General features: G+C 43.4%; 1 protein-coding gene and 1 long non-coding RNA gene across 2 annotated transcripts in view; both read left to right on the top strand.

Moving 5' to 3' along the window:
* The first annotated feature begins 2,201 nt into the window (after positions 1-2,201).
* LOC148133728 (uncharacterized) lies at positions 2,202-3,625 on the top strand. The gene is made up of 3 exons (XR_015756185.1): positions 2,202-2,414; positions 2,673-2,852; positions 3,521-3,625. It is a non-coding gene; the product is annotated as an uncharacterized LOC148133728 (long non-coding RNA).
* A 4,973-nt stretch (positions 3,626-8,598) lies between these two features.
* Positions 8,599-18,824, top strand: part of LOC148133727 (sodium- and chloride-dependent neutral and basic amino acid transporter B(0+)-like) — a gene marked incomplete at its 3' end in the record, with an annotated part of 36,673 nt that continues 26,447 nt past the window's right edge. Inside the window, exons 1-2 of the mRNA XM_087985757.1 lie at positions 8,599-9,321; positions 17,402-17,555. Of these exons, the coding sequence (XP_087841883.1) occupies positions 9,244-9,321; positions 17,402-17,555 (232 nt within the window). The remainder of the gene's footprint in view (positions 9,322-17,401; positions 17,556-18,824) is intronic.

Below are 18,824 nucleotides of genomic sequence, written 5' to 3'. Positions count from 1 at the left end.
TGGGATTATGTTCAGCAATGGACTGGTTAAACCAAAGTGTCTGTTTCCATGCTGTATGAGTCTATGACTCTATGACCAATCAGAAAGAGGCTGGCAAAAAGTCAGGAAAGCCCCAGAGTGCATTGCGATCCGGAACAGATTAGTGTTGGATCACCACATTTATTTCTGGAGAAGGTGGGACGTACACAAGTGTTCTGGTTTGCTGAGGGTATTGCTGATTGTGATGGTGGGATTTAAAACTAATTTTTGCAGGGGTCTGGGACACTAAGTGGAGGTTCAGTAAAGGTTGACGTACTGAAAAGTATTGAAGAACCACCACTGCAGTGCAGACATTCATGCAAATATATTCAAGTTAGTGCAGAATGGAGTGTGGCAAAGATGGATGGGATTTTTTAATGCAAGGAGTCTTGTGAGTAAGGCAGAGGAGTTGTGTGTGTTTATTAATGTATGAGGATCTAATATCATTGCTATCACAGAGATGGTTGTGGTTGAGGAAAGAACATGATTGTCAGCACAATATTCTGGGTTATAGAATCTTCAGATGAAATAGGGGAGATGGATGAGGGTGTAAAAGAGCTAGTGTCACAACATTGATCTGAGAGTCAGTTACTCCCGTAAGCAGGAATAATATCTTAGAAACAAACACAAACAATGCTGCAGAACACAGAAGGTCTGGCAGAATCAATAGAGAGATAAACAGAGTTAATTAGTTGAGTCCAGTACAAGGCTTCTTCAGAGCTGAAAGTTGTAGGAAAATGGGCCTTTATACTTTTGTCAGAGGCAGAGGAGGGTGTAGGGGCCAGAGGACCATTGCAAAAGACAGGGGGCAGCAGCAGCAAGAGAGGACCTCCTTCGGGTGATTGATGGCGGTGGCAGCTGCCATGGTGATCGGTCTTCCTGTGGTTTTTTTTATTTCTGCACGGGAGTCGGTTGGGGCAGGGCCCCATGCAGTCCCAGATCCTTGGCTGGCTCTGGCTCTAGCACTGAGGTCACAGATGAGGCCTGAGCCAGGATCCCGATGACTGGTGGCAGCTTCGTAGGGAAAGCAGTATGTAGGAGACCAGGCCCATGGCTCCAGCTCAGACACAGAGGCTTGTGGGAGACGTGGCAATGGTGGGTCCATAATTAAGAACCCAGAGCCCAATGACAAAACCCTGGAGCCCGTTACAAAGACCCTGGCTGATGTCAAGTAGTGAATGGAGGAGGAGTGGAGTGTAACAAGAAGAAGAGGGAAAGATGAACTCAAAAGCAGTAAAATTTGCATTAAACTCAGTTTTTCAAGATGGCGCTGAATGTGGTGACACTGCATTTTGCACAAGAAAAGACACTTTTTGTTGTATTTTTATATGCAATCATCACACTTCCACTGGTGTTTGTGATTCAGCCAAAAGATCATGCACCTAGCAAAGCTTCTAATGAGCCAGCCAGATGGCTGAGCTGATCAGTAAATAACATTTGAAAGCAATGTAAGTTTTTCAGTAATTAGCTCTGGATCTCACACTGAGAGAGCCCTATATAATCATACAATTCAGAATATTGCCTTACCCTATCAATAACCTACTCCAATACAGATGAAGACTTTTTGAATATTAATGTGCTGCTCTTTCAATTTGTGACTTGACGATAGTCAGAGGCAACAGTGTAGGAACCATATTATTTAATGGTTACTTAACTTTTCCAACTATGGAACTATTACACGTCACTTTAGTAAGCACACTTTAGGCAATAACATTTCATGATGGAATGCTAAGAAAGCAACACAGATTTACTTCTCTCTTATAATCTTCCAACTTTAAACATTTGGTGAGAGGTGAGACTGCCAGATCAATGGACACACAATCATGTTTTTCCCAAATCCATGTACATTTCACCTTGTATAAGGATTACAAAACTACAGCCACACATTCAAAACTAATTCAAATTTCATTATGTAAAATGAACTCGGGCAGCAGGGGATGACAATAATATTTCTAATATGGGAGAAGACCCGTTCATTTTTAGAAGAAATCTTAGATAGCTTTTCTTTGACTGAAGTTCAACTTGGTTTGGATTCACTTGGGAGCTATTCCTTTTAAAACCAGCACTTTGCCCAAACTCTGAGGACAGGGAACTTTGATCGTAACTGTTCTGAAAACAAATCATTTAACTCAATAGAAATGTTTAATGTGGAAATTGAATGATTAGCTAAGCAGAGTTACACTTGTTATGAAACACAGTAAGAGGCTGACTTCTGACTCAACAAGAATAATCCATTCATGAGAAGTTGGAGGACTTTTGGCCAAAAGGAGTGTCCTCATTTTACTTCCAATTCTTGTGCAAGTGGAAGAATAGTTCATTGATGTCCGAAACTGGACCGAAGGCATTTATTTCGGTTCTTACTGAATGACAATCGGCCAAACCTTCCACAGGACACGGTGAGTATTTCAACAAAACAAAACAGTAAAAACCCATGTAAGACAATGAGAGATACTGTTGATTTGTAGATTTTGGTCGTTGTGAATTGTAGACTCTCTGTGGACCTCTGGCTGTTTCTAACCTGACAGACATTGCTGCTAAATAGAGAACTGCGCAATTTTCCGATAGTCGTGGGGAGTGGTGACTATATATTTCACTTGAGATCTAGTCTGAGAAAGATTAATGTCTGAGCTTGCCATTTCAATTCTTTCTCCCAGGATACCGCCAATGAACATGGTGCTGTGGGTGATGAGAATGTGGAACGGGGTAACTGGTCTTCGAAGACTGATTACCTGCTCTCAATGATTGGTAATGCAGTGGGTTTTGGGAATGTTTGGAGATTTCCTTACCTGGCTTACAAAAACAGAGGAGGTATGGTAGACAAATTAAAAGTATCGGTGAGTGAGAAAGGCAGAACTAAATGGATCGATTTGTTGACTTATCCTGAAAATTGTAGTTCAGTAAATAACAAATGTTTATTGCACTAAAAATAATGCAGTAAATAATGCAGGGTTAAACTATTCCAATGTGAAATGGTAAATTCAATCCCACAGCTAACAAGTTTGTATACTATTTTCTTATGAAGAGGGAGATATGTCAAGGTAATAGTTTAAAATTAGCAATGTGATGCATCAAATATAGGCTATTTATAAACCAAAGTAAATGGTTCATTTATTAATTTGGAATATATTTTCAAGTGATATTGTTTAGAATGCATGAGCCATCCACATCAGATATATTTACTGCACAGTGTGTGAAATCCTCAGAATAGCAGGCTCCTTAGTCAGGCCCTGTGTTCAGGCTTGTACATCAAACCTGCTCAAATCAGGGCTCTTCACAACCCACATCATTGGATTGATGGAAACCAAGGATAAATGTATAAGAAATGTCACAACATAACTGCGTAAAGTGACCTGAAAAGATATCTGATTGTGTTAGAGAGTGAAATTCACAAAATGGGAATTTGGGCATTCGTAGAGATTTCAGGGTAAATTTTAATCCAACCCACACAGTGTAAGCATGGAGTTTCAGCTTGAAAATTGAAATCCTTTCTGCTATTTTCCAGGTGCATTCCTTATTCCTTACTCTGTCATGCTGGCTCTTGTTGGGATACCATTGTTTTTCTTGGAGTGTTCCTTTGGTCAGTTTGCCAGCCTCGGGCCTGTTGCAGTGTGAAGGGCTGTGCCTATGTTACAAGGTGAATGTTTATTTTATCAATACAGTCACAGCAAATTCAAAAAAGTAATAGTGATGATTTAATAAATAATAATAAACCTCCCTTATCTGACAAAGGTTAAAGCCAAACTTATAAAGTAATGTTGCACTCTGATCTGCCATACACGTTATTAGATGTGGTACATGCTGTCTATTGACTTTTTGGCTCATAGTTTGTAAGGTTTTTTATAAAAATGATGAATTGGAATGCAGGATTGGGGGCCTAACACAGCAGAGTGACATCACTGGTAAGGCATAAGTTCATTGGTTGATAATAGCTACTAACTTGACTTTATTGGCTACTTTCAGGTTGAAGGTAAATAAGGGAAATAAGGTTACAAATTAAAAGATCAGTTGGAATTTTTTGAAAAAAATCAAATTAAGAACTTTTTAAATAAAATCGAGATCCAGGGCTAGGCAATATCTTGTAACTGCATGAAATTGGAGTTGGTGGACCCTACTGAAGTTCAATGTGACCACATCTGTGACAAGTATTGGTTTCTCTTGTGTATGACCTTTGTGAAGAATTTCAAAACATTTTTCATCACAAGTCAATTAGGAAGAGGTCAGTATGTAGTATCCTCAAGACCCTGTGGGAAAAGGACAGATTAGTCAGCAGACTGTCAAAGTCATTTCGCAAAATGCCTCATCGCCAGAATTTTCCAACAAGCGCCATAACATCGCTTGGCTCATGGTGAGAAGGGCAGTACCTGAGAGATTCTTCACGTATGCCTTGATTCTCTGCACCACCGTATGCTGCCTACAAAGTGGCTTCAGGAGGGGGAGTTTGTGACTGTCTCACATCTCCTGCTAGAATATACCTTTGCAAAGGGAGACTGGAGAGAGATGCCACACCTGTGTCACTCGCCCATCTCCACCACCTTGCAGCTGTCTGCACTGAACCCACTGTTATAGGAGTCACCATTCCTCAGGCGCCATCTCATCACTGCTGGGCCCATCTCACTGCTGCCTCCAATATTGGGTAGAGTGTTGGGCCCCGCAACCAGGAGTTCCCACTCCGGTCCTCCCGTGATTCCAGCCAGGAGTCTCCTGCTCCGCTGCTGCCTTGGTGACACCAGGTGTCCCCGCTCTGGGCCTACTGCGAGCTGGAGTGCCTCATTCCACTGACAGGCCAGTCTGCTGCCATGCCAAGATTCCCGCTCCTGCCACTGTCCTCCAATATGCCAGCACTGGCACCTTGAAGAGTCCATCACCTCAGTCTCCAATTGCTGGAGGAGCAGGAGAATGTCCTTGCTGCCATCACTGCCACCTCCAATTACCGGAAGGCTGCTACCACTCCGTGTAAAGCCTGCTGTTGTTGCCTCCGACCAACCCACCAAAGAAATGAAAAGAAAAAAAATCAAGAAAGAGCATAAATTAAAAGATTTTTAAAAAGTAGATGGAAGTGGATGAGCTCTAGATAAGAGTCTGCATGCAGCCCTGCCACACTGTCGCCATCTTGGAAAATTGAGGGTTTGCAGAGCAAAAATGATCCTGATGAGAGTTATGTCCAGGCCTCACAGCAGCAGTCAGGATGTGGGTCAGAAAATAAATCAGGAGATAGAAAAGGCATGTAAAAAATGATGCACAATTACAATAATCATGGGAGTCTTCAAGATACAACTGGACGAGGAAAATCAGGTTGGTAGGGGATCCAATAAAAAAGGGATTTGTAGAATGTCTACGAGGTGATTTGTTCGAGCAACTTGTGACAGAGCCCTCCAGGGGACAGGCAATTCTGGATTTGGTGCTGTGTAATAAACTATAAGCCGATTCGTCTGATCTTGATCATTTGTAAGATTTTACAGTCCATTATTAAGGATGAGATTGTGGAGGGTTTGGAAGTGCATGGTAAAGTAGGGCTGAGTTAGCACAGCTTCATCGAGGGTAGGTCATGTCTGACAAATTTGTTAGAATTCTTTAAGGTGGTAATGAGCAGGTTAGACGAAAGAGAACCAATGGATGTGATCTATTTGAATTCCCAGAAGGCCTTAAATCAGGAGCTATGTATGAAGCTACTAAATAGGATAAGAGCCGGTGGTGTTAGGGGAAAGGTCCTGACATGGTTAGATTAGTGTGGAAACAGGCCCTTCGGCCCAACAAGTCTACACTGACCCTTCAAAGAGTAACCCATCCAGACATGGATAGAGGATTGGCTGACTGGCAGAGGGCAGAGATAAGGGATAAATCCACCAGTTCCACAAGGACTGTTGGGAACACAACATTATACATTAACAATCTGGACAAACGGACTGGGGTCTTCGTTGCTACGTTTGCAGTTATCGCAAAGATTGGTAGAGGGACAGGAAGAGCTGAGGAAGTGGGGAGGCTGCAGAAGTACTTACAGTAGTGAGGAGAGTGGGCAAAGAAGTGGCAGATGGAATACAGGGTGGGAAATTGAGAGAGTTATGCAATTTGGTAAGAAGAATAGAAAAAAAGACTATTTTCAAACTGGGGAAAGGCTTTGGAAAACCAAATCAAAGGGTAGGAGTTTAGGATTCCCTTAAGGTTAACATGCAGGTTCAGTTGGCAGTTAGGAAGGCAAATACAGCGTTAACATTCATTTCAAGAGGGCTAGGATATAAGAGCAGAGATATGCTACTGAGGTTGTATAAGGCTCTGGTCAGACAGCATTTGAAATATATGAAAATGTTTGGACCCCATGTCTCAAAGGATGTTCTGGCCTTGGAGGGGTCCAGAGGAGGTTTACAAGAGTGATCCCAGGGATGAAGGGATTGTCAAATGAGTAACAGTTAAGGACTCAATGGAGCCTAGAAGGATTTACAGAATAATGAAATTTACAGAATAATGAATGGTCTGAATAGAGTAGACCTGGAGAAGATGTTTCCACTAGTAGGAGAGACGGGACATGAGGGAACAGCCTCAAGTTGAAGGGACAACTCATCAGAACTGAGATAAAGAGGGATGTCCACAGCCAGAGGGTGGTGACTCTGTGGAACCCATTGATGCAGCAGGTTGTGGAGGCCAAGTCATTGAGTATACTCAAGACAGAGATAGATAGGTTCTTGGTAAGGGGTTCAAGAGTTATGGGGAGAACTCAAGAGAATGAAGTTCAAAAACATATCAGCCATGACTGAATGGCAGAGCAGACTCAGTGGGATGAATGGCCTAATTCTGCTCCTATATCTTATGACCTTATGGCCTAAGACTGGGCATGTGTGATTATCACCACTCACAATGATAATGGTGTCCTAAAGAATTAGTGAGAGGGCGTATAAATGTGTAGACAAGGAACATCATTCTTGTAATCTTGACATAGAACTATAACATAATTAACATTTCCTGTTTGAAATCTTTACTGTTGGACACTGAATGTTGAAGCAGCCAACATAATCGATTAAACAAAACCGATATTTCCCCAAAGGTGTGGTCAGCCAGGGCAGTCTCCTTGTTCTGTCCTGTGCTCACTGAAAGAAAATCCAATTTGGTTGAATGACCAGCCAAATGCATGTCAAATACATTATTTTAAATCAATAATTCACAAACCAGACTCCCGTGTTCTTTCTTCTGTTTTCAGGTGTGGGGATTGCTATGATGCTTCTGATTACAATGTCCAACATTTCGTACAACTGCATCATTGGCGACAGTCTGTACTACCTGTTTGCTTCCTTCCAATCACTCCTGTCATGGGCAGACTGCTTCAGTTGGTGGGGAGCAGGTGAAACATACAGCAGGACCCCCAAAGGTACAGTGTTAGCTTCTACTGGGGAAAGTGTACACACCGACTGTTCATTGTTCATTCTGTCAGTCTGAGTGAGGGAGAGAGATGGACAATAGTTTCAGTGACCATCCTCATTGTGACCATACAGCAGAAAGACTCGGATAGAAAGCAGCAGCAGGAATCATGGCTCTGAGTCACTGGAATAGCAGGACAGTCAGTCAGAAATAAATAGTGAAACATCAGAATTTAACAGTCTTTCACATGTCTCACTTTTACTTTCACCTTGTCAATAAGTGTGTCTTGTGTTCTTTCTGACTGCGTTCATTGTTTGTATCTCTCTCCATCCCTGTATTGTGTCTCACACCGACTTCCTTTTCTGTTTATCACTGTTTTTTGCAGCTATCATTTTCTTAACTTCTCATTTTCTGAGTTTTTCCAAATATCTATCATCTCACATATATTTCTTACACAGTCTGACTCTAAGACACACAGTTTTTGTTGCATTTATTTAAATGTCTCGTCTCTTTCAATTTCATCTCATGTTCCACAATAACACTATTTAACTCAGGATGTCTCATGTCACTATCAAAGGTTACCTCTGTGTGAATTGACAAGACTTAATGTGAAATCTTGACGTGAGTCAAGTTGAAATTTCTGAAACAGAGGACAAAATACTTCAGCCTTGAAAGAAAATCTACTTTTAAATAAACTGGGATTGTGGGTAATCCCTGACCATACTGTACAGACTGGGGCTGTGGGTGATCCTGGACACCAACTACAGTCTGCACAATACAGTAATAAATCACCCACAGTCCCAGCCTGTACAATACAGTCAGGGATCACCCACAGTCCCAGTCTGTACAATACAGTGATGGATTACCCATAGTCCCAGTCTTCTATTTTCTATCTTCTATTTTCATGCTGTTTTTGGCCACTCTGTATGCCTTTGCATTCAATTTGATAGCCTCCCTTATTTTCCATGGCAGATTACCCCTTTTCTTACAGTCCTTCCTTTTCACTGGAATACACTGTTGCTGAGCACTTTGAGATATCCCCTCGAACCCCGAGTTCCTCTTCTCTCTGTACCTTGCCAATTTGGTTTGACTGGAGTCTCCCACCGACTCAGTGGAAAGACTTACCCTCATGCCCATATAGGGACACCAAAATATTTTGGAGTCTGGCAATCGCAGGCTCCCGTTATATTGGCTTGTATGGAGGTCACAAATCAATTCTCTTGTAACTCACGAGTCACTTTATTACTGTCTGAGACAATACATGTGTGTAGCTTATATATTTGTTGTCACAAAGCAAAAGCTAGAACCTATTTGTACACCCTCATGGCTCCTCTGGCACTGCTGAGGACGGACGCTGTCCAGGCGCTCTGTTCCCCCTCTCACTCTCGATGTCATCATCACGTTCATGATATTGGGTTCACTTCTGCAATGGTCGAACTCTGGAGTTCTCCCTGGCTCCACGGCTGAGCGTCATCTTTTTATTCTTTTCCTTATCTCTTTCAAAATGTCTGTCTCTTCCCCACTGGCTCAGGCTCGGACACATATCGCATCTCTTTACCTTAACAGCCCTGGCCCAGGGGACCGAGGTAGCATTATCTCATTACTCCTTGTCAAATAGGTTTTTGCATTACTTCATTTGCCTTGCTTTGCACAGAATTTGGTTAGTACAAACTGGTTTCAACTGGCTCAGACCACTACTTGGACTCCGGCAAATGTAGTTCACAGTATTTTTCTGCAGTGTCGACAGCTTGTGTCCCCCTCTCTCTTTTCCTGCAGACGGTGTCTAACGTGCTATTTCCTCAGTGAGTGACCTCCTTTCAAAAATCTTCGTAGAGCAGAGCACCAACTCCTGCGACAGGCTGCAATGGTATCCAGGAGATGATGCAAGAATTAGGAGAAGCAGCAAGGATTCCGAGACATCATATTTCAATGACTTTTGAAAGTAACTCAATGCGAGTGAGTACTGATTGCCACTGACTGGTGCTGTGGTGCAAAGTGCAAAACGTGTGTGCAATTTAGCACTTTACTTAAAGTTACCATTTTTAAGTCTGAAATCTCTTTGATAAGGCCATTACATCATAAGATATATTAGCAGAATCAGGCCATTCAGCCCATTGAATCTGCTCTTCCATTCAATCATGGCAGGGCAAGTCAACCAAATTAAGGCCACTGCTGCGCAACAAGTGAGATTAGCCAATTAAGTAATAGACTGGTTGGGATTAAAAGGTTTGTTTCCACGCTGTATGACTGACTTAAGCAGTTATGCAAACCAGTTAATAAGAGACTGATCTGAACCCCAATAGAATAAATAAGGCAAGTTAATGGAATGGAATGCTCTTATGCAGCATAGAAAGAGTTGAGAGAGGCGAAGGAGATGCTTTTATTTTACCCCCCACCCTACCCTTTTTATTTCTCTATCTTCAACCTCAAGCTGACAAGGGATTGAAAAACTGCATGAAATGGGTGAGTTTTTAAAGCATTCAAGGCTGAAAACCATAGGAGAAAGAGGACTGCAGATGCTGGAGATCAGAGCTGAAAAAATGTGTTGCTGGAAAAGTGCCAGTCAGGCAGCATCCAAGGAGCAGGAGAATCGATGTTTCGGGCATAAGCCCTTCTTGGATGCTGCCTGACCTGCTGCGCTTTTCTTGAACACCATAGGGAAAGCATTAATTCAGGAAATGGGAAATGGAGCAAGTATGAGATGAGCAGGGGCCTTGGTAAGTAAAATCAGGTGAGTAATTATACTATTCATTGTATAAAGCAAAATCTGGTCTTCAGTTTAAGACTGTAGAATGTTTAAGGAATTGGTAAGGTCCCTGGTATACACTAATGTTCTTTATACTGGAGGAAGTAAATAAAAAAGTGTAATTTAAGGGGAGGTAGTGGTAATGGCATTAGACTAGTAATACAGAACTGTGTCTGTCCAATATATGACTCCAGATTTACAATGTGCCTGACTAGTTTATAATCAACCTGTATAACTTTCGAGCCAGGAATCCACTTCAAGGGCAATGAGGGATGAACAACAATTGTTGGCTTGATCACTTATGCACACATTCCATGAAAGAAGCTTTAACACATCATGAAACCACACTGCTGCATTGCTATACTGAGCCCTACCCTCTCCCGAGATACCCTCTTCCTGGTAATCTATTTGCAGAATCTCTGGATTTTCCTTAACCTTTATCTGCCAATGCTGTCTCATATCCTGTCTTTGCCTTCCCTGATTTCTCTCAAGAATGTCCCTACACTTTATATTCATTTAAGAGATTCAATTGAATAAAAGTTGCCCATATCTGAGAAGATTTTATTCTTAAGAATATCTATTTTTATTCATCCATTGTTTCTAATCTTACCAGCCTTACCCTTCACTCTAACAGGAACAAAATATCTCTGGTCATCACATTCTTGAACACCTCCCACTTGTCAGACATCTTTTTACCTGCGAGCAGTCTACACCAATTGATTTTTTAAAAGTTTTTGTATCACCACATTAAAATTTGCCTTACTCCAATTAAAAACTTGAACTTTTTCCAAAGGTTTATCCTTTTCCATAACCATTTTGAAACTAACAGAATTATGATTGCTAGACTCAAAGTGCTCCTCAGTCACCAGCCCTGACTTATTGCCCAAAGGTCTGGTTTTGCTCCTTCTCTAGTAGGTGCATTCATATATTGATAAAGAAAATACTCCTGAACACTTGACAAATTCTTCACCATCCAAATCTTTAACACTATGGTAGTCTCACTGGCTGGAAAATTAAGATCCCCATTATAAACCTTATTATGCTTACTCATATCTGAGATCTCCTGGCACATTTGTTTCTCAATTTCTCTTACTATTGGGGAACCTATATTACAATCCCACCATAAGGATCATCAAGGGAATTGACTTTATCTGGGCTCTCACTGACCTACCATCAAACACATGCTCCAAAGGACATGGTGAGTTAACAGAACAATAAACAGTAACCTCAAGTAAAACAGAGGTGTGGATGATTTGGGAATTTTAGTTGTGAATTGCAAAGCTTCTTTGAGGATTCAGTTTACAAACTGATTGCTGGCAAATGGGAAACAAATACACCAACTCCATTGGGTAGAAACTGTATATTTTGCTTGGGTTCCAGGTGGAAAAAGCTAAATCAGCCATCATCCACTACAAATCCAATGGCTCACAATTACCTGGACTAGAACCCTCACAGGGAGGCAGTGAGGACCACAGATGCTGGAGATTAGAGCCAAAAAGTGTGGTGCTGAAAAAGCACAGCTGGTCAGGCAGCAACTGAGGAGCAGGAGGGAAGGTTTTGAGCATATGCTCTTCATCAGGAATGTGGGTGGGGTTGGGGGCAGGGGATGGATTGGGTGTAGGTAGCTGGGAATGCGACAGGTTGATGAAGATGGTGATAGGTTGGGGCAGATAGGTGGGAAGGAAGATCAACAGGTAGGTCAATTCAAGGTGGTGATGTCAGGTTGGAGGGTTGGATCTGGGATTGGGGTGGCGTGGGATCAGGAACCTGTTGAAATCCACATTGATCCTGTGTGGTTGGAGGGTCCCAAGTTGGAAGTGGTGGTGCTCTTCCTCCAGGCATTGGGTGGCTAGAATCTGGTGTTGGAGGCGGCCCAGGACTTGCATGCCCTTGCTGGAGTGGGAGGGAGAGTTGAAGTCTTCATCACAGGGCAGTGGGGTTGTTTAGTGCACGTGTCCCAGAGATGTTCAATGAAACAATCTGAAAGTTGATGTCCTGTCTCCCCAGTGGAGAGGAGACCACAATAGACCCAGTAGATGACGTGTGAGGAGGTGCAGGAAAATCTCTACTGGATGTGGAAGGATCATTTGGGGCCTTGGATAGAGTGAGGGGGGAGGTGTGGGTGCAGGTTTTATATCTCTTGCAGTGGCAAGTAAAGGTGCTAGGAGTGGAGGTGGGTTGGTGGGAGGCAAAAACCTAACAAGGCAGTAGAGGGGGGGGAATGGTCAGGGGATGTGCTGGGGACTAATCAGGAGATGTTAGGGGTTCAGTAGGTATCCTGGAATAAAATTGCTATTCCTCATACCAATCAGTATCAACCCTTCCTCAAATAGGGTCAGTGTGCCAGACATAGGCTTGCAATACCAAGTAGAATGCAAGTTCTTTTTTACAACATTGTTGCTTTAATCCTTTAAATACTCAACCTTAATGGCCTTACGCTGTTTGTTTTTCATCTTCCCATTCACACTCAACTATGAACATCTCCCAGCCTTTGGGAGTTCCATCTGCTGTGCATACCTCTATCCTCTGAACACATGCATAATTCCTTCAACTGAATTCCTTCGGTAAGGTATCTTTTCATCTGATATCAGCTTTATCGTTCCATTCTTAAATCAATGAATTAATGCAGCCATGCTCCAAAGTAACTGAGGCAATGAGACAGGTCACTGACTGTTTAAACATATAAAACCAGTCGATCCTGCCAATTAATTCTGACTGTGATATTCAGGGCTAATAAAATTGGTTTTTAAAAGTAACTAATAATTACCCATAATTGAGGGTGCAAACATTTTAAGACATGTTAAAAATCAATATAAACTAGAAATTCATTTCTTAAATCCAAATTTTAAAATGTAAATTGTATAGCTTCCAACTCAAATCCATTTATAATTACCTGGTTCTAGTCCCTTAATTTAAATCCCAGACAGGTTCCTTAAGCGGTCCTGACCAATCATTGCTCATTTACAATGTTATAGGCTGTGAAATAACTGCAGCTGTGTTAAAAGGTCTTGTCTACTCACATGGTAACAAAATACTTCTAATCACAAATAATGGCTGAATCCAAAGACACATTAACAGTAGGATATCTGTTCCATGATTTTTCAAAACAATGTTGAACTGAATCTTCAATTGTCTGAGGGAGGGAAATTGATACAGAATAAAGTAATGACTGGTACTCCATAATCACCAATGAAATGAGATAAAACAGTTTTAAAATTAAGTGGAAACAAACCAGTCTGAAACAAAAATTAAATCTGCAAGTATCATTTTCTGAAAATAATACTGTTGGTTTGGAATATTTTGGATCTACCTTTATGCTTCCAATTTTACAATAGTTAACTAAATTATCTAAAGTTCATGCAATTCCTCCAATCAATGAGTCTGAGGTGATTTTCCTTAATGTTTGGTTTAGATTATTATTAAAATTAAGCAGACACCTGTTCTCATCCTGGAACAAAATGATTCTGCACCTGAGGCCAGAATTTATAATGCTACTGCTTATACTTCCTTTAGTCAATTCTTTCATTAGTCCAACATGTAGGGGTAAAATTGACCTTTGGCAGGAGTATGAAACTATTGGGAATTCGAGAGCAGGTTTATGCTGATGTCAAATTGTAATGTTGTCTTTTCCCATATTGAATTGATTCAAATTTAAATAAGATTGGCTTTAATGTGAGCATAAAATGTGGCTAGTTAGAAATTGACAGTAGGGTCTATAAGGAGGGTGGGTTAATATTTAATTTCATAAATCAGATGGTTCCTTAACTTTGAGAAAATCAAATTCCCAAAATGCAAATCAAATTCAAAACAGTCCTGGATCTCGAGCTCTAGGGAACAAAACAAACATTCCATCACCAACAAGCAAATGTGCATCCAAACCAGACCACAAAGGGTTAACCTTTCTGCAAGCTGCAGAGAATCAGCGTTGAGTCATGAACATTTTCCAATTTTGTTCCTATCTCAGTTTTTAGCTTTTGTTTATTCCTTGCTTGTAAGGGTATCGAGGCATTCACATTCCAGAACAGTCAAAGTTAGGATATCGACCGGTGACGGCAGGATGATGATATCCCCTACCTTACTCTTGATTTGAACATATTTACCACAGTGCTTCTGTGTTTTCCTCGATAGCAACCAGACACAGGCCACCCTGCTCAGCGAGACTAAGATTTACTTGTCCCCGGGAGCAGCCCTTCTTTTGCATTTAGAGTTCAGCGATCCCATTATTCTGAAAGCAAATAAACAAGCAAAGAACAAACAATAAAGCAAACAACAAAACCATAGACAAACCAGGACAAACTGAGACAGGCAACAAATATTGGGATCCCTGTAAGTCTCTCAAGGCAGACGCCGCCGAATTAGTCACAAAGTCCGGCGCGGTCTCCTTCAACACAACCTTGCCTCAGCGTCTCCCAGCCTCCGTAACCACAAGGGAACCCAGCTCCCTTCTCGCGCTTGTTGGCTCAGCATTTTCTGCTTACATTTCAGATTTCCAGCCTCTGCAGTATTTTGCCTTTTAAATTTCATCGACGGGTTGATGTTTTTGACTATATTTTTCAGAGCGTACAAAGCAAGAATACATTTTGGCTCAGAGGAAGAACGGCAGGTCAGGCAGCATCCAAGGAGTAGGAGAATTGACGTTTCGGGCCTTCCTGAAGAAGAGCTCATGCCCGAAACGACGATTCTCCTGCTCCTTGGATGCTGCCTGACTTGCTGCGCATTTTCAGCTCTGATCTGTAGTCCTCACTTTCTCCCTCAGGGGAAGAACGGCCACATAAGAGTGATTATATAGGCCATAATTGATTGCTCCCACGAGGAGGTTGAACAGTTCATCCACTACACTAACACCTTCCACCCCAACCTCAAATTCACCTGGACAGTCTCGGACTCCTCCCTCCCCTTCCTAGACCTTTCTGTTTCTATCTCAGGCGACCGAATCAACACGGACATCTACTACAAACCAACCGACTCCCACAGCTACCTGGACTACACCTCCTCCCATCCTGCCCCCTGTAAAAACGCCAACCCATTCTCCCAATTCCTTCGTCTCCGCCGCATCTGCTCCCAGGAGGACCAGTTCAAAATACGTACAACACAGATGGCCTCCTTCTTCAAGGACCGCAATTTCCCCCCCGACGTGGTCGACGGTGCCCTCCACCGCATCTCCTCCACTTCCCGCTCCTCCGCCCTTGAGCCCCGCCCCTCCAACCGCCACCAGGACAGAACCCCACTGGTCCTCACCTACCACCCCACCAATCTCCATGTACAGCGCATCATCCGCCGTCACTTCCGCCACCTCCAAACAGACCCCAGCACCAAGGATATATTTCCCTCCCCTCCCCTATCAGCTTTCCGTAGAGACCACTCCCTCCGCGACTCCCTTGTCAGATCCACACCCCCCACCGACCCAACCTCCACTCCCGGCACCTTCCCTTGCAACCGCAGGAGGTGCAACACTTGCGCCCACACCTCCCCCCTCACTTCTCTCCAAGGCCCCAAAGGAAACTTCCATATCCGCCACAGATTCACCTGCACCTCCACCCACATCATCTACTGCATCCGCTGCAGCCGGTGTGGCCTCCTCTATATTGGGGAGACAGGCCGCCTACTTGCGAAGCGATTCAGAGAGCACCTCTGGACCACCCGGACGAACCAACCCAACCAACCTGTAGCACAGCATTTCAACTCCCCCTCCCACTCCACCGAGGATATGCAGGTCATTGGACTCATCCACCGCCAAACCACAACAACCCGACGGTCGGAGGAGGAGAGTCTTATCTTCCGACTGGGAACCCTCCAACCGCAGGGGATGAACTTGGACTTCACCAGTTTCTTCATCCCCCCTCCCCCCACCTTGTCTCAGCCTGATCCCTCCAGCCCGGCACCGCCTTCCTGACCTGCAGTCGTCTTCTTGACCTCTCCGCCTCCATCCTACTCCGACCTATGACCCTCACCTTGACCTCTTTCCACCTATCACATTTCCAACGCCCCTCCTCCAAGTCCCTCCTCCCTACCTTTTATCTTCTCCTGCTGAACACTCTCTGCTCATTCCTGAAGAAGGGCCTGTGCCCGAAACGTCGAATCTCCTGTTCCCTGGATGCTGCCTGACCTGCTGTGCTGTTCCAGCAATAAAGTTTCAACTTTGATCTCCAGCATCTGCAGACCTCACTTTCTCCTCCATAATTGATTAACAAATAGCAAACTGTTAATTGCAGGATAATTAGCAAGCTAGGCACCTTGCCCAGTCATTAGCTTCAGTCACGTAATGTCTGGACAGCGTCGGTTAGTAGCTGATAAGCAGGCGTTAGTAGACAAATAGGTCCTTGCAAAGAGAAGAATAGCTCCATCCAAAGAGAATAATTTATCAGGTATCAGTACAGTTGCAAGGCCAAGTGTCTTAGCCGGGCATAGGAAAACACAGGCTTTTAGCAAGCAGGCACGAAGATGAGATGCAAAATGGTTTCCAGGCTTTTAATATGTGACAAAATGGCTGCCACAAATCTAACAATTTCCCACACTCAGTGCACAAATTGAATTAATGCTGTGGCCATCTATTTGCATTGCAAACCATCCAGCCAGCCAGCTGAGCTAACAATATCCTTCAGCGTGGTGCTGGAAAAGCGCAGCAGGTCGGGCAGCATCTGAGAAGCTGGAGAATCGCCGTTTTGGGTAAAAGCCCTTCATCAGGAATCTGCCCAAAACTTCAATTCAGGTTTGGGCTTTTGCCCAAAATGTTGATTCTCCTGCTCCTCAGATGCTGCCTGACTTGCTGTGCTTTTCCAGCACCACATTGTTGACTGTAATCTCCAGCATCTGCAGTCCTCACTTTCGACTAACAACGTCCTTTATCTATTGTAGGTCCAATTATGACCTCGCTGCTTTGAACTGAGTCAATCAAATTTCATTTACTCATTGTCCCTATCATTTTCCCCCCCTTCCCTGCCATTAACCATTCCTTTGTCTAACTTTCCTTCTCTCCCTTTGGTCTTGGTCGGCTCATTTCTCGTCATTTTATTCCTGATGAAGGGCTTTTGCCCGAAACGTCGATTTCGAAGCTCCTTGGATGCTGCCTGAACTGCTGTGCTCTTCCAGCACCACAAATCCAGAATCTGGTTTCCAACATCTGCAGTCATTGTTTTTACCTCATTTCTCGTCATCAGCTTTTATACAGTTTCTTCCGAGGTACTATCAGTTCTGAAGAAAGGTCACTGGACTCAAAACATTAACTCTGCTTTCTCTCCATGCATGCTGCTAAGACCTGCTGAGTTTTTCTAACATTTCCTCTTTTTCCAGGCTGCCACCAGTGAATGTGTGCACGAAGGTGACGAGAACGTCGAGCGAGGTAACTGGTCCTCGAAGACTGACTACTTGCTCTCAGTGATCGGTTCTGCTGTGGGTTTGGGCAATGTATGGAGATTCCCGTATCTGGCTTACAGAAATGGAGGAGGTATTGTCATGAAATCCAAAATACAGGAGAGAAAAGCACAAAGAGAACAAATAAATGGCGTAAAAAATCGCATTCAAAGAACCAGAGAGCATTTTAACCTGCAGTCACCAACAGTTATACCAGCCGCCCTTATTGCACATTTGCACAGTGTTCAAGTTTCAATTATAAAAACAATATGTCTGCAATTTAACAAAAACATACAATCACAAACGGGCCCCACAAAAATAACTGACCCATTTGACAAGGTGGAGGTTGCTGCTGACTTCAAGGCATGCAAATAGTGACTGGTAGATTACTTTAGTGTCAGTTGTGATTACTTTTGGAGACTGTGGAGAGCACACAGGAAGAGAACTGAGGACAGCATCTCAGAAAGGGCTTCAATTTCAAACTTGTTGCTCCAGTGACCTTCTTGGGAACTTTATTTGAACTCCTTTGTGTTTAACAGCAGTTCAATAAATTTGAGAGGATAGCTGAGATCCTACATTGTGGATGAAAGTGTTGTTTCCTATCGAAATGATAATGTTTATGCACTTAACACTGCTATTCAACTAATGATCTTCCATATGACTGATGCTCATGTCAAATTATGGATCTCACAAAGAATCAGAGAATCCCGACAGTGCAGATAGAGGCTATTCGGCCCATCATCTCTGCACTGTTTATTCCTGTATCCCTGCGTTTCCCTTGGCCTATCCACTTGGTCTGCACATCCCTGAAGACTAGGGACAATTCAGCATGGCCAGTCGACCTAAACTGCAGACCTTCAGACAGAGGAAACCAGAGCACCCAGCGGGAACTCATGCAGACGTGGGGAGAAGCTGTAACCTCCCCACAGTGTGAACAGCCCGGATGGTGCCGCTCTCTAAACTGGGGATCCCGGTGTGAATAGTTGATAGGCAGAAGGATTTCAGCCGCTATCTCTGTAACTTTCCAATGGGGGTAGGGCAGTAACGGCCAGATTTGACTATGGGAGAGCCATCACTGGGAGTAGTTGATGGACAGGATCGGGGTAGTTTATATAATGAGGAGGATGTTGATTGAGGGAGTGTATGAACCATCGCCCCCTTCCCACCGGTATTTACAGATGTACTCCAACAACACAAGCCGCACCACGTGACTGTCGTTCGTGGGCTCTCGCGCGCTCCAATTCGAACTCCTGACCGTTGGACACCAGCTGCTGCGGAGCGCGAACGCACGTCAGAACTACAACTCCCATGAGGCATCGCAGACAACCAAGCTGCTGGACAGTTCTGCGCAAGCGCGGGGTGT

This window comes from Chiloscyllium plagiosum, unplaced genomic scaffold, assembly GCF_037043375.1.
Source record: "Chiloscyllium plagiosum isolate Xiang-an unplaced genomic scaffold, Cpla_swu_hap1 HiC_scaffold_221, whole genome shotgun sequence".
In the NCBI taxonomy this organism is placed as follows: domain Eukaryota; kingdom Metazoa; phylum Chordata; class Chondrichthyes; order Orectolobiformes; family Hemiscylliidae; genus Chiloscyllium; species Chiloscyllium plagiosum.
This window is presented reverse-complemented; position numbering and strand designations above follow the sequence as displayed.